Raw genomic sequence first — 22,242 nt, 5'->3', positions numbered from 1 at the left:
CAGAGGAGAATACCTGTTGTCCTTTAATTAGTTTGTTTATTTAGCCTCGTTTAGCCTCCGTGTGGGCTCGTACCGCTGCCAGCTGGCTGCTCGTCAGAGTTTGCTCTGTTCAGCGTCATTTGGTTTCACTTCGCTGCATCACCTCCAGTTCAACATCTGGATTCATCATCAGCACCGCCGCTGTGTGTGTGTGTGTGTGTGTGTGTGTGTGTGTGTGTGTGTGTGTGTGTGTGTGTGTGTGTGTGTGTGTGTGTGTGTGTGTGTGTGTGTGTGTGTGTGTGTGTGTGTGTGTGTGTGTGTGTGTGTGTGTGTGTGTGTGTGTGTGTGTGTGTTGAGCATAAAGAGGAGGAGCTGCTGCAGATGTGACTCCTCAGTGAGTGTGGAACATAACTCTGTCTGCGTGTCGAGAGATGGAAAGTGAAGAAGAGTCTCAGAGGTCCGTGGCGCACATTTCTGAAGTCCAGCACTAATTAAAATACGGCTCAACAAGTCTGCAAGGCCTGGTCTGATTTCCTGTTTTACATGCTGAACTGAAGCTCCTGGATGCCGAGCACCCGCCGGCTTTTGTGGCGACACAGCTTGGTGAAAGCTAAGGCTAGCATGTTAGCATCAGTGCTAACTTAACCTGCTGGTTATTTCCCTTACAGGTCGGATGAGATGATTTTTCTTACACAGTACCATCACTGTGAAACAAACCTCTCGGATCAGACTGATGATGTCGCTGATCTGATGAAGAGCCGTTCACTGAAGCAGGTCCATCTGGGGTTTTTGACACGATGGAGGTCCAGTTCTGGCAAAGCGAAAATTCACAAATTCCTCCAAATGCCAAGAAGAAAAAGAAAGCATTAAGAGAAACACAAGTAAAAAATGAGGAAAGGAGCTTGTTTGACATTTCAAGCTGTTTCCCGTCCTGAGAGCTGATCAGTCAGCCGCAGAGTTAACACTGTGCTGAGGCTTCATCAGGGAGAAAAAGACAGGCAGAGCAAAGACCTGCATGGTTTTCACCTTCAGCTGCAGCTGTCCGGCTCTACCACAGAATAGACTGAGCTTCAGGACATTTCACACATAAAAGAGTGATCGGCCTTACTGGAAGAGACACGAATCCTTCTTTAAACTGTTTAAAGCTCTCTTCAAATATAATCTCTGCTTCAGAAACTGGCATTCAAACATTACAGCTGTGATACTGCGGTGAGTATAAATACGTGATTGTGGTATTTTAAACAGTGGGACGGCAGTGAGGACGCAGGGACGTGGACTGGTGTCCTGTGTGGTTTTAAGGAAAAGCTCCTTGAGTCTGCTCGTTTCGTGCAGGCAGGTGTTTGATGGGAACGCGGCACGAGGAGCCGAAATGAATCCTCTCTGCGTCAGAGCGAAGGAATGCAGCTCTGAAAGCTGACATCAATGCTGGACTTTGTTTAACGTGGTTTCATCCAGCAGGTGTGTGAAGGATGGCGGCAGGTCGGCCGACTGCAGGTCAGTGTTTAAAGGCAGTGTTATGATGAAGAGCGTTCTATCAGAGTTTGCCTCAGCAGAATTAAAAGCAAATATGCGAGCAAAAACTTAAAATAAACTAAAACATGAGCGTTTTATTTTAGGAAACCCAGAGTGACGTCACCCTCAGCAGCTCCGACACGGTTTTCATCACCAAATCGCAGCTAATCAACACAACTTTCCTCCAAATCTGCCCTCATTTGGTGTTTGGTTTGAGGGCGAGGAGGACACCTAATTATTGTCCAACAGTCAACAGTCTGGCTGTTGGACAACAGCTGGAAGGATTCTTAGAAAACGGTTTTGCATTTTGAGTCTGTGTGTTGTTTGATTTCCTGCCTGACTGATATCAGACAATCCGTCCTGAACCGACACTTCCAGCTCTCTCAGCTCTCTGTCAGTAAACAGAACCAGCTCGTGTTTACGTTCACCGGGAGCGCCTCCGTCCATCGAGCTGCACATGTCAGCGGGGAACTCGTCCACGTTGGTCGTGCAGAAAGAGAAAGAAAGGCTCATTTGAAGCTCTAACTCTTAAAGCACAAATATTCTGGGAATGATTCAGAGAAACTGGTCCTGTAAACTGTCGATGTGGATGTCAAACACTGAACGGTGAAAGTCAGCTTCAGTTTCTGTGCTCGCTCAGGAAGCTGCTGGTCCACAGCTAACGGTCCAAACCGGGAAGTAGTGAATTTGGGTGGAAACCCTCCATTGAAAGTCATTTCCTAAAACGCTCCAATGGAGCTGCTCGCCAGGGAGGAGAGGAAAGAGGGATGGAGAGAGGGAGGGAGGGCGAGAGAGCTGAGGGATGCATGAGCGAGCGTGTGAATCAAACGCTGAACGAAGGATCTGATAGTGAAGGTGAAGGCTGGAAACACAATCAGCCTCTGGAAACACAATGCACAGCCGTGTTATCAGCCCGGAGCAGAGCGCAGACGCACTCCTCCCACAGCAGAGCAGACCCTCTCAAACACAAACTGTTGTAGTATAACATGTTCTGCTCCTCAGCCTGCAAACACACAGTGATATCAGCCAAAACCCGACCAGCTCACGGCTCCAATAACACCAGAGGAGCTCCTCGAGTAGACAAATCAAGCAGGGTTTGCAGCTGTGTGTCTTATCTGTCGCCTCGGTTATTCAGACGCCACTTCCCAAAACAGCTGCTGCGTTTTTATTATTCGAAAACATGAAGTCAAACTGAAGGTCGGACCAGCAGCTGGAGCGTCCATCCACTCAGGTACAGGCGGGGTTTCAAGGCCAGAGTGACACTTCCTGCATGAACGCATGAAACAAATGTCCTGAAAACAGCAGCAGCACAAAGAGTCCAATTTTTTATGTATTTATCAGTTTCCAGGAGGATGTTTGCTGGATCAACAGAGGCCTGAGTTAGTGCTGGACGCTGCTTTGGTCTGAAGAGGATGTTTTTTTCCTCTTTGAGCTCCGTATTTCATTCATTTTCCTCAATCACACAAGAAAAAAGCTAAATATTAGCCTCTTCCTCCTGCATGCTCTGGTGGAGGCGTTTCTCTCTCTGTGTTTTGGCCACACTCTGCAGGCCTTTAATCCGATTAAAGGCCGGGGTGAAGCAGTCAGCCGCCGTCGATGGAGGAGAAAGATTAACTCTTTCATTGAGGGGGGTCGTTTTATTCCCTTTTGACTCTCTGTCACACTCGTCTCTCCTTCTTTCTTTCTTTTTCTGTCCGGTTGAAGTGAGGAAGAGGAGGAGGAATGTGAACTTTAGAGACAAGTTCAAATGATGTTTTACCCAAAACACAAAGAGCTGAGACACACACATCCCATGGCTGTGTGTGTGTGTGTGTGTGTGTGTGTGTGTGTGTGTGTGTGTGTGTGTGTGTGTGTGTGTGTGTGTGTGTGTGTGTGTGTGTGAGATAGTGTTAAAGCAACATTGAGAGCTGAAGTCAAAAACTTTTTCAGCTCTGTTGTCTTTACTGTTGTTGTTTACAGGTTACAGTGCGACTGTCAGCACAACACCTGTGGCGTGTCCTGTGACCAGTGTTGCCCTGGATACCACCAGTTGCCATGGAAACCGGCCACGACCTACAGCGCCAACGAGTGCGAACGTGAGTATGGCCTGACGCCGTGCACTGACACACATGTGGATGAACTCGTGCTCACACGCACACACGCAGTGGAATCAGTGACCCCTGCAGAGGAATGTGTTTTCTCTTAGTTGGCTTTAATTTAATGAGGCTGAACACACACACACACACACACACACACACACACACACACACACACACACACACACAGTCCTTTCACATGTGCACATCTGAGCTGCATCACTTGAAAATGCTTCAGTGTTTGGAATAAAAAATCCTTCGTGAACAGACGTCAACACGCTCAGTGTGTCTTAAAAATCTGGGCTGTTTGTGACGGGACGTTCCACCCGTGAAGAGACGCTCAGACGTAGTTTGTCTGTCTCAAAAAATGGACAACACGTCTTGACTTTCCTGTGAGTCAGGACGGATGAAGAGCAGCATTTGAAAATTTGTCATGTAAGACGATAAAGGGGCTCGTTGTCATGTTAAATGGAAAAAATGGGAATCTTAAAGAGCAGAACTTGACTTGTTCTCACTAACTGTGTTGTGTGCTTTCTTTCCTTTTGTTTTGTGTGTTTGCTGTCTTTAGTCTTTTTTGCATTGTCCCTTTTTTAGAGAAATTATGGTGTTGTACTAATGACAAGCTGGATGAACACTCGTGTTTAAGCCATGAAGACGGATGATCTGCACATGGCTCCCTTTGACGAGCACTCTGTCTGTCTCCTGACTGTCCACCGGCTGTCTCTCTGTTCTGTTATCCAAACTCTGCTTCTATTTACACGTGACCGCCGTCTGTTATCAAAGCTGCAGTTATATTTAACAGGAACAGCGTGAGCATCACAGCGGCAGAAAGGTCACCAAAGGACAACGTGATATGACGAAAACTGCGGAGAGAGAGATGCAGGCGTCTGTGGAAGCGCTGCTGCAGCAAAGCCTCATGGGAGCTGTAGTTGTTGAGTGCTCAGTCATTGCAGGAGGTGGACCACCGCAGCATCAGCCTTTATAAGACCGATGAGAGGAAACAGTTATAGAATCCAGCTGCTCCTGCAGAGAGGAGGTATCACAGGTGTATCACCTGCCTGACTCCCCGCACTGGATAGTCCTTCAAGGTCTTTTTTAGATTTCGTTTTACTTGAATTCAAGAAGGGAAAAACCTGAAATGAGCCTCAGGTCTGAGAAAAACACTCAGTGCTATCAGGAGCTGGAGGATAAAGGAACGCTGGTTTATTCAGCCGGCACCTCTCAGGCGCTGAGGGGCAGATAAGAACAGAGCTCTATCAGGGCTTCACTCGCTCTGTATGAGGAGGAGAGCTTGCTCTGGATTTTATGGCTGTGTGACTGTGACTGTCTGAAGCCTGCAGTTCTTTCTTTATCTCAGATTAAGTCTGGACGTGTGTGTAGTCTCTTTACTGTGTGTGGACGTGAACAACATGGAGGTCAGATTTGGGCCATCAGACCTTCTTCCTCTTCAGTCTTGTAATCAAAGGCAAAGAAATCAGTTACACAAGCACGAACACGACTCTTTATCTTGTTGTCTTCGCTGGTTCCTTGAAACTTCCTGATGAAGATGAGGACTCCAGGAAATCACTCAACCGAGAAGAAGTCCTGCATGAAAACCAAACCCTGGAAACGATGGATTAATCAACAAGATAGCGAGATTAAACGTTGAGCTTTAGAGGAGCTTCTTTGCAGATTTTGTTTTGTTTTTGTCAGGCTAGCCTTTTCCCCTTGTTTCCAGTCTTTATGCTAAGCTAAGCTAACTGTCATGGTATCGATCTCCTCATGTATTTCAAACTATTGCAGTAAGTTTGGGCCTCCACACACACAGGAACTCATTTCCCTGCAGTTGTCGATTTCTTCTTCTTCTTCTTCTTCTTCTTCTTCTTCTTCTTCTTCTTCTTCTTCTTCTTCTCCTTCTCCTCCTTGAGTCTAGCTGCTCCTTCCTGTCCTCATGCAGCCAAACAAACATGTGAACATCTGCCCTCTGAGCTGTTTTATGGGTTACACGGCGACTGTATGGGAGGCTGTAAAAGAGCAGGACTCATAGATTATACGTTGAACCAGAGAGAAACCAGATGTTTATATGAACACACAGACGTCACATTTATCTCTGAGGCACTGTTTTAAACAGCACAGTATGTAATAATATGACAATAATTTATTATATCCCAGCATGCGGTGGTAAAGGAATAAGATGACAGATGTACCCCACTTCTTTACCCAGTGCATGCTGGGATAAGCTTCACCCCCACCTGTGCTCACCTCGAATACACACAGGAACACATGCATGTATGTTAATCTCAAGCGCTTCAGCTGGTGTCAGTTCCCAAACAATTAAAAGTGCGACAGCTCTAACGAGTCTTTGATCAGACATGAAAAAAGCCTTTTATGATCCCTGAAATATCCCCCACCTTCCTGCTCCCGCTAACCCACTTTCATCAGGTGTCCCGTCAGGAAGCCGTGAAGCTCGTGTGGTCGGGTTAATTGCAGCTTCTCTCCTTTCTGTCCTCCTCGGATTTGTTTGGAAACATGCTGAATGTGATGCTGAGTGCAGTGTGTGATCCCCCACCCTGACAGACCACCTGTCAGAGGAAACAGGCTTCAAAACAACACCTGCATTTGAAGTGACTTCACAGAGTGGGCTCAGGCTAATGTCTGGGGTTTCAGGTTCAGCCTTTCGTGTGGCTGCAGGTCTGAACGTCATGAAAAGTGATAGCAGCATCTTCTGTGTGTGTCCTAAATCAAACATGTGCTCCTGTGCTGATTAGTAAGTCTTTTATTCTCTTCTCTCCTGCTTCCTGTCTCCTGGCTGGCGGCAGGTTTTACCCTCCAGGTGAAGGCTTACAGGCTTCTTTCCGAATGCTCTCTGTGTGTTTGTGGGCATCTGTGCAGCTGTTGTTCTTTGTTGAATCACCTGCTCATGAAAAGATCTGTGAGATTGGATCCTGTTGTTAATTATGTCATACAGCACCAACTATAATTACCATGTTTTGTTTAACAGTAATACTGCAGAGAAGTTATCATTCCTCCTTTTCACTTCTTCACTATGCTTATTTAAAATTAATGAGAAGCCAAGTACGGATCGTTAAAGGTGTTTCAACAGAGAGACTTTATTCAAGTCACTCCGCTCTGGGTGAAAAAGTTTATGTATGTAAATAAATTTGGCCTAAAAAGCTTTTTTGGGTGCAGGAAAGAAGAGTTTATGTTAAACTGCACCGCTTAAATTCTTTGACAAAAAACAGCTTCTCAAGGTCTCCAGAGCTTTTCACCTGCACACGCACCCTGATTTACTCTGTCATCATTAGTTCATTCGTACTTTATTTGTTTGATGCTCTGGATGTTTCAAGCTGCTGCTGCTCGTCTGTTCTAACTTAAACACTTAAACATCTCATGCCGTGTTTCAGCGTGTAACTGTCACCGCCACTCGTTTGACTGCTACTACGACCCCGAGGTTGATCAGAGGAGAGGAAGTCTGGACGTCCACGGACACTACAGAGGAGGCGGAGTCTGCCTCAGCTGTCAGGTAAGACCTTTAAGCGGAAGTTGGAAAATTAGCATATGTAATCTTTTTTATCTGCATCGCAATGTCGAGTTTGGTTTCTGTGAAGTCATAATGAGCTGACCCTGATGGGAACTCTTCCAGCATCACACCACTGGAGTCAACTGTGAGCGCTGCATCCCCACCTACTACAGGTCACCTGACCACCCCATCGAGTCCCCGCTGGCCTGCTCACGTGAGTGCCGGCAGTCTGTCAGATCACACGATGGTCGCGCTGAGGTCTCCGTCGTTTATATCGTGTCGTCGTGTCTCTGCAGGCTGCGACTGTCAGTCGGAGTTTACAGACGGCACCTGTGAGGATCTGACCGGTCGCTGTTTCTGCAAACCCAACTTCAGCGGCGAGAACTGCGAGTCGTGTGCCAGCGGCTTCATCGGCTTCCCAGACTGTTACCGTGAGTTCCAGCAGCAGAAACACCGTCTGAGCTTTGGGGTTCAGTGTCCAAAGAGACCGGACAGAGCCGCCAGATCCAGCTCCAAAGCAAAAACTGAAAGTCACAATCAAACATGGCTTCTAATCTCTGTGTCTGTGTCCATCAGCCGTCCCCACGTATCCCACCAACAACAACAACAACGGCGAGGCCAAACCAGCAGGAGAGATCATCAGTAAGACCGTCCGCTCTGTCTTCTCTGCTCTGGAGTTGTGTTTTCTCTGTTGTCCTGTTGTCCTCTGGGTCTGGGATTAGTAAAAAAAAAAAAAAAAGCATAAAGAACGAATTCACTTCAGAGAAAAGATGAAACTTTCTAAACTTTCTTTGCAGAAACATGCAAAGAGGTCCAGTTAATTAAAATTCAGTATAATAGAACTCATACTTGTGGACTTGTGTCCTCTCCTGTCCTCCCTCATCTGTCCAGCTGTTGATGTGCTTGGTGTTGGTCAGATGTTTGGGGGAGTTTTGGGAAAGTTTCTGTGCTGTGATAACCTGGACCAAAACACCGTTCAGTCCCACCTCAGGGGGACATGTCAGCGTCCTCTGCCCACTGTGGTTCAGCAGTTCGTGTTTGTTTGCTGAGGCGGGTTCAGTTTGAGATAAACATCCTTCGTTCTCATCACAGAGAAGAAATCTGCTGTCCTTATCACAAATTAAATAACTTTATTGATGAGAAGCTGCACCCCAGTGAACCCGTTTACGCTCTTTCTGTGCAGACTGTGAGTGCAGCGCAGCCGGAACTGTGGATAACTCCTGCAGGCCGGACCCCCGAACCCGGACCTGCATCTGTAAACCAGGTTTCACCGGTGACCACTGCGACACCTGCGCGCCAGGTTTCTACGGACTCAACTGTCAGGGTGAGACACGGCTACACGGAGAGACTGACAGGAAAATATATGAGGGCTGCAAGGTGACATCAGTCCCCAAAAATTCAGCTGACTGCAGGTTCTCAGATTTGAGAATCAGATATTTAATATTTATGCTTGAAATAGATTAATTTTCTGTTAATTAACCAATCAAATAATGGACTAATCTTTGTAGCTCTAAAATATATGAATGGACATTTGGTGAAACTTGATGTTTTTTAGCTAAAAATCTAAAGCTTGCAGAACATTTTAGGTGGAATTTGGAAATTTTGGTGGAAAGAGTAAGAAAGTAAGAAAACTCTAAACTTCCTCCTCAACAGCAGTCTGTTCCACCCCCTCGCGTTCTTCGATCTTAAAGGCGCTCAGCCATTTTTAGTTTAACGGCTTCGCTGCCTTCAGTCGAGCTTCACGCATCGGGAGCGTTTGTTTTTCTCACAGGTGAAATTACAAATGCACAAACAGAGTCAGGAGGTCCAGACGCTTCATTTATCGGTGTGTTTATTTGTGCTGTGTTAGTCTACCACCCAGGAGCAGCCCCACACACACACACACACACACACACACACACACACACACACACACACACACTCTCCTGAATAAACAGCATTCCTGTGTTGATCTCTGTAAATAGTTTCACACCTCTCTGCCAATCACACACATATTTTATATTATTGTCTTTAAGTTGTTTATTCGCTTCTGTTTGTGTGTGTGTGTGTGTGTGTGTGTGTGTGTGTGTGTGTGTGTCTGCAGCCTGTCAGTGCTCAGGTCCCGGCTGTCTGGACGGGTCATGTGACGTGGTCACCGGTCACGGCGTGTGTCGCAGTGGTTTCCAGGGTTTCCAGTGCGACCAGTGCGCCCCGGGCTACTTCAACTACCCGCTCTGCCAGCGTGAGTCATGTGTGGCGGCTTCAGTGTCCAGATGATCAGTCATCGATCTGTTTCGAGCACTCTGTTCCACCAGCAGGGCATTATGGAAGAAGATGACTTGTATGACCTCACATCATCAGTTAAAGCGTCTTAAAGCTGCCTCTCTGTCCGCAGTGTGTGGCTGCAGCTCAGTCGGCTCTTTACCTGAAGGCTGCGACGCGTCCGGTCGTTGTCTGTGCAGACCGGAGTTTCAGGGTCCTCGATGTGAGCAGTGCAGATCTGGATTCCACTCCTACCCCGACTGTCAAGGTACATGCACAGACACACACACGCAGAAAGCTGAAAAGACGGCCTGATTAAATGCATCTGTTTCTGCCGATCCGCTCCTACGCTAATGAAAGGAGAGACATCCTGTTGGACTGAGCGCAGATGGACTCACATGGAAACACTTTAAACACCTTCTCATGAGGTGTTACACTGCCTCGTTAAATTTTACGACGCTTTATTGAGGTTTCACCTTTTCAGTGTCAAGTAGAATAAATCCAGCTGCACGAATGCCATAAGGAGAGGATTCTGGGCTGGCAGCTAACAGTGCGCTCTTCTCCCACAACTTGGTAGAACAGTTTCCTGAACAGTTTCCTGATTCTAATAAGTGAAAATACACAACCTGAACCAGAGTTTGTTGGTATGCGCAGCTAGCAGGAGAAGCAGCGCGCTAATGTGAAGCTCTGCATCAAGGCCTCGTGGCTGTATTTGGTTTTGGATCACGTGACGCAGCGGCCCAAAAAGACTTTGTGTCTTTCAGGTTCTTATTCGTCCTCTAACCACATGTCTCACTTCTGGTTTTCTCAGTGTGCACCTGTGATCCTCGCACCTCATTGGACACCAGCTGCACCGCATCGGGCCACTGCCACTGCCGGCCCAATTACAGCGGAGCGGCGTGTGACCAGTGTGCTCCTGGGTACTACGGTTACCCAAGCTGCACACGTAAGTCACCCAGCTTTAATGAGACTCCACCTGGTTTGTGTTGTAGAAGTTTCTTGGGTCTACGTGTGGACAGAATAATAGAAACTAGGGTTGTCCCGATCTGATCGTGTGACTGCAGACTCGATCGGAACTCAGACGTTATGTCCCGATCAGTTATCGGATAAATAATATATATACATATACATACTTATTGTTATTTTTAATCACATTTACAATATATGGGCTAGTGCATAAAATAAATGAGAGTAAAATAGTATTTATTAACTACCAACGTTTACAGGCCGGTCTGTGTCTGTGACAGACGCCACTGAACAGCGCATGCGTGGAACACGGCAGCACGCAGCAGTTTGTTTTGAAGCAGAGGCGCGTGATATGCTGCTACGTTTATGTCTGCTGTGTGGAAATATTTCACAGTGAACAACGAGTACAATGCAGTTGCAAACTGATATGCAAAATCAGGATCTCGAGAGGTGGGAAGGACAAAGCTGCTTTTAACACCACAAACTTGATACGACCCCTCAATACACTGCACTGCAGTTTACAGTACGCTGCGCTGAGAATACGCGTTAGGAGTGCAGTTCCAAAACGCACAATACTGGCCTTAGGCTGCTTGATAACAGTTTGATATTTTAAGTTAAGCTGCTATTTGTTTTAATACTAGACTATTGAGTCTTTAATGTTGCACTTTTCCCAATGAGAAGAAAATTTTATTTTATTTCTGTGTTCTGTTCTGACTTGAGACTGTAATTCAAGATACCTCATAGAAGTTTACAAGGCACTGCACTGCATGCATGCACAATTGTGCATAAGTGTTACATGTTAATATAAGAGCCATTGGTAAAAAATAAAAAAATAAAAATAAGGGACATCCTGGATCTTATTCTTTGCTCTTAGTTCGTTTCATAATGTTTTATAGAAGTATCAGATCGGGACCCGATATCAGCAGATACAAATCAAATCAAATCAAATGACTCAGACTCGGACTCAAAAAAAACATGATCGGGACATCCCTAATAGAAACACCTCGACTTTGTGTTGTTGAAAGCTGAGATGATTTGCAGACTTCTTTTGAAGCTGTCGGCTGAATAAATCAATGTTCCTCAGTGATCGATTAATGACTGTGGTGTCTGTCGCAGCCTGCCAGTGCTCTGCTGAAGGCTCCCGCTACACCAGCTGTGACCAGGTGACCGGCCAGTGTGTGTGTCTGCCCAGCGTGGTGGGACTCAGGTGTGACAGCTGTGCACACGGCTCCTACGGCTTCCCCACCTGCCAAGGTAACACACACACACACACACACACACACACACACAAAGCACACACACAAGGTAAACACAGGCAAATTCTCGTCTGTCTAACATAATGGAAGTGAGGTGTGACAGCTGCAGTTAATGTGACCTGCAGCTAATCTCACACACACACACACACACACACACACACACACACACACACACACACACACACTCAAAGAAACATTTCTAACACATTAATGCATTTTAGTTGTATAAGTCTAATTGACATTGTTTTATTGTTTTTAATAGAACTCAGCGGCCGAGCTAACCAGCTAGCTACATGCTTCTGTTGCTATGTCGGCTAGGCTAGCTGGCAAACTCCAAATCGCTGTGGAAGAATAATGGTTTTTCAGTTAAAAGCAGACTTTCAGGCTTCAAAATATGAAGCTCCCCTCTCCACTGACCTTCAGTCTCATGTTTCTTACCACCAGCTGCACATTGTGTGTGCTATCAGTGTGACTTAAAGCCAGACAAAGTGCTGCTAGCTTACAAAACACACTGTTAGCATGCAGTATGCTAGAAGAGCTGCGGTTTATTACAGTGATAACAGAGGAAATGAAGGCAGCTCTGTAATAATGATGACTAGAGACAAGGACCGATGGCTCAACCCGTCACAGTCTGTCTGTAATGTTTGTTCTTTCTTCGTCGTTTCAGCTGGTACCTGCCACCCTGCAGGCTCCGTTCGGCATGGGGTGCAGCTACCGTTGGTAAGTTTTCCTGCCTTTATTTCTTATGTGGCTCATGTTGTAACTTTTATATAAAGGTCAACTTTTGAAATGTGCATACAGCGACACAGGTGGGATTTAAGAATCATTACCGCAGCACTGTAATAGATTTCCTGGTTTATTTCCGCTCTCTCAGGGCCAGTGTAAGTGCCTTCCTCACGTGGAGGGCCCGGCCTGTGACAGGTGTAGACCTCTGTACTGGAACCTCTCCCCTGACACTCCTGACGGATGCACCAGTGAGATGAACACATGCGTACACATCTCACAATGCGTGTTTTGCTGGTGTGAATGCAGTAAATGGACTGAAGTCTGTGTTTTCTTTCTCCTGCAGACTGCGAGTGTAACATTGCAGGTACTGTCAGCGGTGTTGCAGAGTGTGCACAGGTGAGCAAATTAAACTGCAGCGCTTCCTCTGAGTCTATATTTATACTGTTTACACAACACTTTTAATACTGTGGTCCCTTTGTGATGCAGTTAGCTCATGAATATTTGCCCTGGAAGACAGAAATTCATATCTTGGATTACTTTGCGGTTGATGTGACGTGCTTTAAGGTCTGTTGTGATGATTATGATGAATTCTTTCTTGCCCCTGGCAGGAAACTGGTCAGTGTCACTGTAAGCCCAACGCTTGCAGTGGAACCTGCTCCACCTGTAAAGACGGCTTCTACAACCTGCAGGAGCACAACTACTTCGGCTGCCAGGGTGAGCCTTCATCCAGACAACAACGCTCTCTAAATGTCCCCTTCAGACAAATGCTTGAGCTCTGAGGTGCTGCCATCTTTCCCTTAGGTTGCCAGTGTGATGTCGGAGGCTCAGCAGGTCAGTCGTGTGGCGAGAGGAACGGACGCTGCCGCTGCAGACCCAACGTGGAGGGAGCGAAGTGTAATCTGTGAGTGTAACAGCTGCAACACAGACCTGAAACTAGCACCTGTTCTTCCTGTCAGCATCAGTGTGTAATGACCAGTGACTGTGACCATGTTTGCTTTTCCTCACCGTTCCTTTTGTCTTGTATCACAAAGAACATGTTGTTATTTGACTGTCCTGGTTTATCAGATGATGGTCACGTAGAAAGAAGGTGTTTTGTCTCCTTCCACTTCTCGATAATTAATGATGCCGTGTCTGCAGACCTCGTCCTGATCATTACTTCCCGGATCTCCATCATCTGAAGTTTGAGATCGAGGAGGGAACCACGCTGGACGGCCGGCCGGTGCGATTCGGCTACAACCCTCTGGAGTTCCCCGACTTCAGCTGGAGAGGTTACGCTCAGATGTCCCCCATCCAGGTAGGAACTCTTTAACCATGACCTTTGACCTTCACCATCAGTCCAGCAGAGACGGTGACGGATATGACGATATTATATTTAACTTAAAGATATCCAATACAGCAGATCAGCATATTTCTTGTCCTCTCGCAGATTTGTGACCACAGTAAGAAATGTGTTTTTGTATGTTTATAATGGATTATGTGTGTTATGCGTTGCACATGTTGTGACTGTGGCCCTTCATTTACGCTCCTCCTGCATGAGACAGACTGCGTGCTGCATGGCTGTGTACTGTGTGGACATCTAAAGGGATGTCTCTCTTCTCAGCACACACACCTCCAGAGGACATGACAGCTGGACATTTCATATGATTCAACACTGACCTGTGGACAGAAGTCATGTCAGACTTGTATTTCTGGTCTCAGTACGATTCCGAAGTTTGCAGCTGTTTGTTAATGAAGTGAGAAGCTCTGAAAGCGTCAAGTGGATCTTCAACAAAGATCTTTTTCTGAGCTCCTCTGCATGTTTGTGCTGAAAAGTGTCCAAAGAGGAATCTGTTGGGCTTGAAGTGTCTCGTAAAGGGTTTGCTTTCAGCGGTGAAGGTGGCTCGGTTCCTCCTTTTGTGTCGGTGTCCTCCTCCTTCTCCTCCTGCTCCTCATTGCTCTTTTCTCTCTCTGTATCGCGTCCCATTACTCCCTCCCTTTTGCCTGCTGCCTTGCTCGCTGGTCCCTCGGCAGTCCAAAGTGTTGGTGTCGGTGTCCGTCAGCTCTCCAGACCTCTTCCACGTGGTGCTGCGCTACACCAGCCGGGGGGGCTCGGATGTTCTGGGCAGGGTGTCGGTCATAGAGGACGGCTGGAACTACTACTGTGGTAACTGTGAGTGCTGCGCCTCCTCTTTCCGGCCTCCTGTCGCTCATTCCAGCATCGGAATAGAAAGCGATGGAAGAGGAATATCTTCCCTCACTTCCTCCGCTGCACCTCCTCTCTCCTCCTCTGTTTCCTCTGGATTTCCAAGCTTTGCTCAGGTGTTGAACAGCCTTCGGTGGCGGCCTCTGCTCCATCCTCTCTCACCTTCAGGGCCACAGATCAGTGCAGAGTTCAGGCTTTTTAGACTAAGAGTTCATGTCTTCCACCCTCCACACTTCTTCCTCTCTCCTTCCCGCTCCTCCTCTCCCACTCCTCCCTCTCCACCCTGTCATAGACGGCAGTGAAGCTTCAGGTTTATGTGAACGAGGCAGACGTCTATCTGACTCGCTTCATCCTCAGATATGTAAACTCTGAGGGCGCCACCTCCAGTGGTAAAATAACAGCCTATCAGGTCAACCGCGGAGGTAGGTCTCCACCAATCACAGCACAGTATCAGTGTGAGTGTGTGTGTGTTAGAACAGCATGTGTGTGTGTGCGTTTGTGAATCAGAAGTCACAGTTTTTGTTTCCTGTTACGCTACAATTTCATTTTTGTGTTAAATTTTAATATAATTTTCTTCGTTAAAACAATTTCTTAATAATTTATGCTTTTCCCTCTGCTGTGTATGTGTGTGTGTGTCTGTGTCTGTGTCTGTGTGTCTGTGTGTGTGTTCTCTAGGTTCAGAACAGTCCAAACAGATTGTCTTTGCTCCCAGCGTGGAACCGACCTTCGTCAACGTTCCCCAGAACAACTTTGTGGAGCCGTTTGTCCTGAACCCAGGAACCTGGACTGTAGTTATAGAGGCTGAGGGAATCCTGCTGGTGAGACACACACACACACAAACACGTATACAAACGGTTCAGCCTCTAACAGGATGCAAAGCCAACGTTAGCACAGAACGCTTAGTCATGTTTTGCACTGCCTGTACTTATTGTTCATGTGCCTAACAACGCTTCATGCTCTGTGTGGCCTTCAGGATTACCTGGTCCTGCTGCCCAGTGCCTACTACGAAGCCCCCATCCTGCAGATCAGAGTCACCGAGCCCTGCTCCTACAGCTCCTCACCTGACGCCAACCAGAAGTACATATAATTCACTGAAATCAAGCAGCCAATGAGAGGGGGGAAATCCGTGATTGGCAGCTGAACATCATGTGGAAATGAGCTCAAAGTTTTATTCTTGAAGGAATAATTTGACCTCCTGGGAAACGTGCTTAATGAGACTCTGACATCTGTAGAGTAAATACTGTGTGAGGCTACAGCCAGCAGGCAGTTAGCTTAGCTTAGCACAAAGGCTGGAAACAGGAGGAACAGCGAGCCTGGCTCTGTTCGAAGGTAAAACGAGCGTAAGATGAAGTTATGGGATGTGTGGGACTGTTCTTGGCCGGGTGCAGTGACTCATCCAGTGACAACAGGCTCCAAGAGTTCACTGAATCTGAACAAGAAAAATTCTGTAAAAAGTTTGTACACTTCAGTGTAAACACCAACATGCAACGTGTTGGTACGTTTTAGAGCTGTTTCCCCTATTTTCAGTGTCTATGCTAAGCTAAGCTAAGCTAACCAGCTGCTGGCTTTATCTTTGAATTGACAAACTATTCCTTTAACCAAAATCTAGCTTTGTAATTAAAAATCCATTTAAAACTCGGATCAGTTTCCTTCCTGAAAACTTCCCATTAAACCATATCTTTCCATGCTTGTGAGGACACAGTGAACAGACGGTCATGTTTGAAGCTGCCTGTCTCTCTGTGTCTGTCCAGCTGTCTGCTGTACAGGTATCTGTCTCTGGACTCCTTCCCCTCCATGTCCGGCAACGACGCCAGCTGCGTCAACGACAACCACCTGCCGCGCCCCTGCCCAGTGGAGAAGGTGACCCCGCGCCACCCGGACATGGCTGTCTGCAGCGGCTACGACGTAAGAGAGCGGGAATGTTTCTGCAGTGTGTACACAGGTGGAAACACAGATCAACAGATGTCTTAGAAATCAGTTTTCCCTTTTTCTGCTGCAGATCAGCGTCGAGCTGCGAGGACGCCTGCCGTCTCCAGGTGATCACGTTCTAGTCGTGGAATATTCCAGCGAGGAAGAAATACCACAAACTCTGTCTGTGGCTGTAAACATGCCGGGAGCTCGAACGCACCAGCACCGCGTCACCCTGCTGCACTGCAAATACAGGTACGAACAGCACCTGACAAAAGGACGTTTGTCATATTGTCACATTCACTGTCCTGTTTTTAAAAATGGAGAAATTCAAGCTGCTTGGAGAAAACAGTATTTCTACACCTCTGACCAAAATATATACATACAAGTTTACATACTTACTGTCTTTGCACAACTGTGTTTCATTATCTTGTCATAACATCCATGAAATAAAGTGCAATATTACATATTTTCTTTAACATCACATATTTATCTTTCAATATACATATTTTTTCGTAGTCTGTGTTGCATATATTGTTATCTAATGTGCAAAAGTTAAAAACACTTTACTTAACCCTTGTGCAATTTTCAGTTTTTCCCATTATCAATATTATTTTTCAATGCTGCCCTCTTTTTTGTGCAGATTGTATATATATATACAGTTGATTTTTCATCTTCTATTTTGCATTTTATTCCCTTTTTAGTCTCCTTTTCGAATCCCTGATACTATTGCTGCTGCCTGTAACTTCCCCCATAGGGGATTAATGAAGTCTTGCAGGTTTTCTGTGATTCACATTTGCAAATTAAGACCTTCATCATTGATGAAATGAAACACAGCTGAAGAAAATTAAAGAGAAAAGACTTAAAGACAAAAACTTGAAAGTGTGTTGAGGTCTCACGGCCGTCTGACTGTCCATAACACAGTTCACAGCAGGAATAAAACACCTTTATTAAAAGCTTGACGCACCCTCAGTGAACGCTGTTTAAAAGCTGTTTAACCAAGAAGGAGGACTAATGTTTGCTCTGCTTTGAACAGCACTAGAATATGTTAGAATACGTGAACACATGCATCAGGTGAAGCGTGCAGAGGCGATGAGGAGGAGGATGTCCTTCGCTCCAATGTCACAGACAGACGCTGTGTTTGGTTTGGCTGCAGCGGACAGTCTGTGTGTCCTCACTGTGGTGTGTGGACTCAGCTGGTTCACAGTTTACTGTGACTGTCTGTGCACTTTCATTAAGGATGTCAGCAGCTCTTAATCACCACGTGTGTTTGTGTGTGCGTGTTTGCGCAGCTTCCTGTGTCGAGTCGTGGCCATCGACGACCAGAACAGAGTGGCCGTCTTCTCCCTCCCCGCCGACACGGAGATCCAGCTGACCTCCGACCGCGCCAGCTTCTTCCTGGTGAGTTCTCCAACATGTCAGCCTCACTTTCACACTGCTAAAACACCCAAACACCCAAAAAAAAGCTGCAGATGTTGAATGGATGATGATGAATTAATAAATGAGTCATCAACATCATTTAATCCAATGGTTTATTTAAGTGATCAGTCATCGAATCATTTAGCTGATAAAATGGTAAAAGTATTGAGAAGTTTAACCATCAGAATCTCTTAAAACTCTGGCTGTCTGTGTATTTTAATACGTTATCGATGAGATTTGAGCATTTGTGCTTCCTCATTGTCCTCAGCACAAAGTCTACCTGGTACCTAAAGAGCAGTTTACGATGGAGCAGGTTGAGCCTAAAGTCCACTGCATCAGCACTCATGGACAGTTCTCACCTGACAGGTAAAGTGACAGAGACTCACCGAACACTCCTTTGTAACACCTTTGGAAGTCTTCATGTTTTTCCTCCTCCCCTCTCCGTCTGCAGCTCCTCCTGCGTCCCCTCGCGCTTCCAGACCCCGTCAGACTCTCTGGTCCTCAAGGAGGGCCAGAGCTCCTCCATGCAGGAGCCCGTCCTGGCCTCCCCTGCAGCAGCTCCTCCTCTGCACCAGAGCGACGAGGGCGCCTGGACGGGAGGAGACAGACCTCCCCACGGGGCAGATAACGGCGACCACGTCCGGCTGGATTCGCTGCAGGTACGCTGATGGAGGTGATGGAGTGTGTGAAGTTAAGGTTCAGCTCTCCACCCTCCTCTGAAGTTACCGCTGTGCCTTTTATGAGGAGTTCATATGAAACCTGAGCCAGCTGTGGGAAATGACCCCAGCATGCAGATGTTGGACAGCTACAGTCTGGACTGATTCACACGTTCGAACATTTCCTGGGGGGCTCTTGTCTGGCTGGACACCACGAGAGGATTAAGACGAGTCCACTGAGCTTCAGTTCCAGGAATAAGAAACAGATCTAACTCCAAACCTCCAAATTATTGAAGCCATGATTCATTAAAAATAACCTGTCGGATCTTAAAATCAGCTTCATCACTCTTATCGTTGTCTGTCTCTTCTCCCTCTCTCATCTTCATCATCCCCTTACCCAGAATGCAGCGGTGTACTCGACCCGTGTCCATGCTCTGGGCCGTTATGTCTTCATCCTCCACTATCACCAGCCCCTCCACCCCACCTTTCCTGTGCAGGTGTACATTAACGGTGGACGGATCTGGCAGGGTAAGAGCAGTGTGAGTGCTGGAGGCTGCAGGCGGCGGCATCCTGTGTGACAGAACAATCAGTAAATAACAGCCGATAACTAGCTTTCACCTGTGTTTCTGTGCATCAGGCCACGCCAACGCCTCCTTCTGTCCCCATGCTTACGGCTGCCGTAACGTCCTGGTGTCTGAGAATCAGATCATTCTGGATGTGACGGACCACGAGGTCTTCCTCACAGTTCAGATACCTGCTGGCAAGACTCTGTGGCTGGTGGGTGGCTTTTTTTCTCACTCTCCCTCTCCTCGTGTTGGACTCTCTCAGATTCCTTTCTTCATTTTAATCTTAATCCCTCTTCCTCTCTCCGTGCCGTAACCCCCCCTCCACCCTCCTCGGTGGTGTCTCTGCAGGATTACGTGCTGGTTGTTCCTGAGGCGAGCTACAGCTCCAGCTACCTGAACGAGGAACCTCTGGATAAATCTTACGACTTCATCAGCAACTGTGGCCAAAACAGCTTCTACATCAAGTCAGTGTTTCAGCAGCAGAGCCAGTTTGGATCTTATACAGTATTTCCTCCACCAATGAATTAATGACTCTTCCTCCATCCTCTTCCTCCCTCCAGCCCTTCCTCCGCCTCTCCGTTCTGCCTCGGCTCAGCCGTGTCTCTGTCCGCCTTCTTCAACAACGGTGCCATGCCCTGCGCCTGCCACGAGGTCGGAGCCGAGAGCGACACCTGCGAGTCATTCGGCGGTCAGTGCCGCTGCAGGCCGTACGTGATTGGCCGAGACTGCTCCATGTGCGCCACGGGTTACTGGGGATTCCCCAACTGCAGACGTGAGTGTCTGATCGGGAAGTGTTCAGCTTTGGTCGCGCTGATTACACGAGTGCGCATCATTTCTTCCTCGCAGAGTTCGACAAAGCAGATTATTTGAAATGCGTGCGTTCAGGGCGTCGGTTGAGTTTTCCTGACACAGAGGATGATAGTCATGTTTGTCTGTGACTAACTTCATCCCTCTCGTCCTTTGTCCAGCCTGTAACTGTGGTACGAGGTTATGTGAACCCGTGACCGGAGACTGCATCTGCCCTCCCAGGACCCTGCAGCCAGAGTGCACCCAGTGCGAGCCACAGGCGTTTGGCTGCCACCCGGTGGTCGGGTGCGAGGTGTGCAACTGCTCTCAGTCAGGCATCGTGTCCCCCGATGTGAACTGCGATACGATCAGCGGACAGTGCAGGTACGACAAGACAGGACTGAGGAGGCGATGATTGATTTTCGCTGATGTGCCTCAGGATCGTTGTTTCTGGCTGGGGCTCAGAGGCAGATCCACCTGCCGCTGTCAGAAAATAAAACGATCAGAAAGAGTTGCTCCTCATTTCCTCCCAGTTCAGATTTCCTCAGAAGTCATGAATCATCTGCTGCCCCCACCTTGTCATGGAAAACAAGATTTCTGTTTCAGCAAGTTCAGCTCTCAAACGTCAGGCCCCCGTTTGGAAATAAGACAGCAGTTACTTCTGGCCCGTTGGGGCTGCTGACATGATCTTGGCCCTGACTCTCTCTGCGTTGATTGGCTGTGTTTGGCCAGCTTTTCTTGCCATCTCTTGCCTGAGTTGTGTGGAAGCTGCAGCTTTTAAAACGTTCTCTCAGTCAGCTGTGGCTCTCCAGAGGACTGCCAACAACACAGCAGCAGTCTGTCCTCGTCTTCGTCGGTCTATATATCATGATGAAGGGCCTCATTTGACGCAGTTTTGCCAATACACACACATCTCAGAGATTCTACACGTCTGACGGCTGCCAGCATCTTTTACGTTGACAGCTGTGATGTTACTGTAAACATAACTTGAATGCTTATATTTAAAGGAGTGCGATGCACTCTTTGTCTCTATAAATGTCTTTTCTGTCCTCTGAACCGTCATTTTTCCTCCTCCTGTCACTGCTTCCCTCCATCATCTGCCTCGCTGTAAACATCAAGGCATTCACAGGATCTGAAATCCCTGTCATTCCTGCCTAACACACACACACACACACACACACACACACACACACACACACACACACACACACACACACACACAGGAATGTGTCAGCTTTGTCCAAACAAGACGAGGATGTAAAGGTGAAAATATTTCTCTGCCTAAAGGCTGCCAGCACCTCACACACACACACACACACACACACACACACACACACACACACACACACACACACACAGACAGCCGTCAGTGTGTCGATTCAACAAGTCTAAATATTTCTGGTTATTCAGTCATTTGTGATGGATAATTGGAGCAATAAAGATTTAATCTCCTGTGAGATTTAATGAATTTCAGCACATGAAGGTCGAAGTTCGTTTCTTCCTTCACACACACTGATTCTCAAACGTTAACGGTTTTTGTTTCCAGATGTAAGAACAACGTCGTCGGCCGTCAGTGCGACCGCTGCGCTCCTGGTTTCTATGGTTACCCCAACTGCAGGCCATGTGACTGCAACGAGGCGGGAACTGAGGAGGACGTGTGTGACTCCTTCACAGGACAGTGTCTCTGCAAGGTGGGACACACACACACACACACACACACACACACACACACACACACACACACACACACACACACACACACACACACGTCACGCACTCGCTCGCTAACCTGCTGCGTCTCCTCCACCTGCAGGAGAACGTCCAGGGTTCTCGTTGCGATCAGTGCAGAGTTGGTACGTTCCACTTGGACCCAACCAACCCGAAGGGCTGCACCAGCTGCTTCTGCTTCGGAGCCACTGACCGCTGCCGCAGCTCCGACAAGAGACGCCGCGAGGTGCTCCTGTTTGTCCATTTTGTCCTTTAGTAAACCTCGCTGACTTTCATTGAACTCTGTCCTCAGATCAGCTCAAGAAGATTCTGCTGTTAGATTTCACATCCTAAAAAAATAGAGATTAATTATGCTCTGCAGCAGTTTGAAGAATGTTTCAGGCTTCTACTCCGATCCACTGAGACTCTGCTGGTTCTTGATGCTCCAACCTTGTTGTTCCCAGCTGTCCCAAATGTTATTATGATGCACATTATTTCCTTAATTCACAGATTTGTTGTTTTGTCTTGAAAATGGCAGAACTGTCAGTTTCCCAGAGTTTAAAGGTTTAACGATTATATATATCATATCATATATATGAAAATATAAAACAGTAGAGGAGCTGGAACAAGTAAATGTTCCATGTTTTGGGTTGAAAAGTGATCGAAACGATTCATCAATGTTTGATTGTTTCCTGTCGATCAGCTGATTGTTCGCTGTTAGCAGTGAATATTCAACTCTTGCTGAGTTTTGGTACCTTTTAATA

At 47.1% G+C, this 22,242-nt stretch overlaps 1 protein-coding gene across 1 annotated transcript in view; it reads left to right on the top strand.

Moving 5' to 3' along the window:
• The window catches only part of lama5 (laminin, alpha 5), a 79,703-nt gene that overhangs the window by 37,584 nt on the left and 19,877 nt on the right, over positions 1–22,242 (top strand). Inside the window, exons 7-37 of the mRNA XM_070967627.1 lie at positions 3,451–3,566; positions 6,950–7,068; positions 7,189–7,279; positions 7,362–7,496; positions 7,642–7,707; positions 8,249–8,389; positions 9,149–9,286; positions 9,440–9,574; positions 10,118–10,252; positions 11,389–11,526; positions 12,196–12,248; positions 12,403–12,502; positions 12,598–12,650; positions 12,863–12,968; positions 13,056–13,155; positions 13,392–13,548; positions 14,265–14,403; positions 15,112–15,254; positions 15,410–15,513; positions 16,188–16,341; positions 16,436–16,599; positions 17,637–17,745; positions 18,032–18,129; positions 18,215–18,422; positions 18,821–18,947; positions 19,057–19,196; positions 19,334–19,449; positions 19,546–19,757; positions 19,954–20,155; positions 21,318–21,462; positions 21,585–21,725. Of these exons, the coding sequence (XP_070823728.1) occupies positions 3,451–3,566; positions 6,950–7,068; positions 7,189–7,279; positions 7,362–7,496; positions 7,642–7,707; positions 8,249–8,389; positions 9,149–9,286; positions 9,440–9,574; positions 10,118–10,252; positions 11,389–11,526; positions 12,196–12,248; positions 12,403–12,502; positions 12,598–12,650; positions 12,863–12,968; positions 13,056–13,155; positions 13,392–13,548; positions 14,265–14,403; positions 15,112–15,254; positions 15,410–15,513; positions 16,188–16,341; positions 16,436–16,599; positions 17,637–17,745; positions 18,032–18,129; positions 18,215–18,422; positions 18,821–18,947; positions 19,057–19,196; positions 19,334–19,449; positions 19,546–19,757; positions 19,954–20,155; positions 21,318–21,462; positions 21,585–21,725 (3,985 nt within the window). The remainder of the gene's footprint in view (positions 1–3,450; positions 3,567–6,949; positions 7,069–7,188; positions 7,280–7,361; positions 7,497–7,641; positions 7,708–8,248; positions 8,390–9,148; positions 9,287–9,439; positions 9,575–10,117; positions 10,253–11,388; positions 11,527–12,195; positions 12,249–12,402; positions 12,503–12,597; positions 12,651–12,862; positions 12,969–13,055; positions 13,156–13,391; positions 13,549–14,264; positions 14,404–15,111; positions 15,255–15,409; positions 15,514–16,187; positions 16,342–16,435; positions 16,600–17,636; positions 17,746–18,031; positions 18,130–18,214; positions 18,423–18,820; positions 18,948–19,056; positions 19,197–19,333; positions 19,450–19,545; positions 19,758–19,953; positions 20,156–21,317; positions 21,463–21,584; positions 21,726–22,242) is intronic.

Source organism: Chaetodon trifascialis, chromosome 8, assembly GCF_039877785.1.
Source record: "Chaetodon trifascialis isolate fChaTrf1 chromosome 8, fChaTrf1.hap1, whole genome shotgun sequence".
NCBI classification, from domain to species: Eukaryota; Metazoa; Chordata; class Actinopteri; order Chaetodontiformes; family Chaetodontidae; genus Chaetodon; species Chaetodon trifascialis.
The sequence above is the reverse complement of the archived record's forward strand: the minus strand, read 5'-3'. Positions and strand labels throughout refer to the sequence as shown.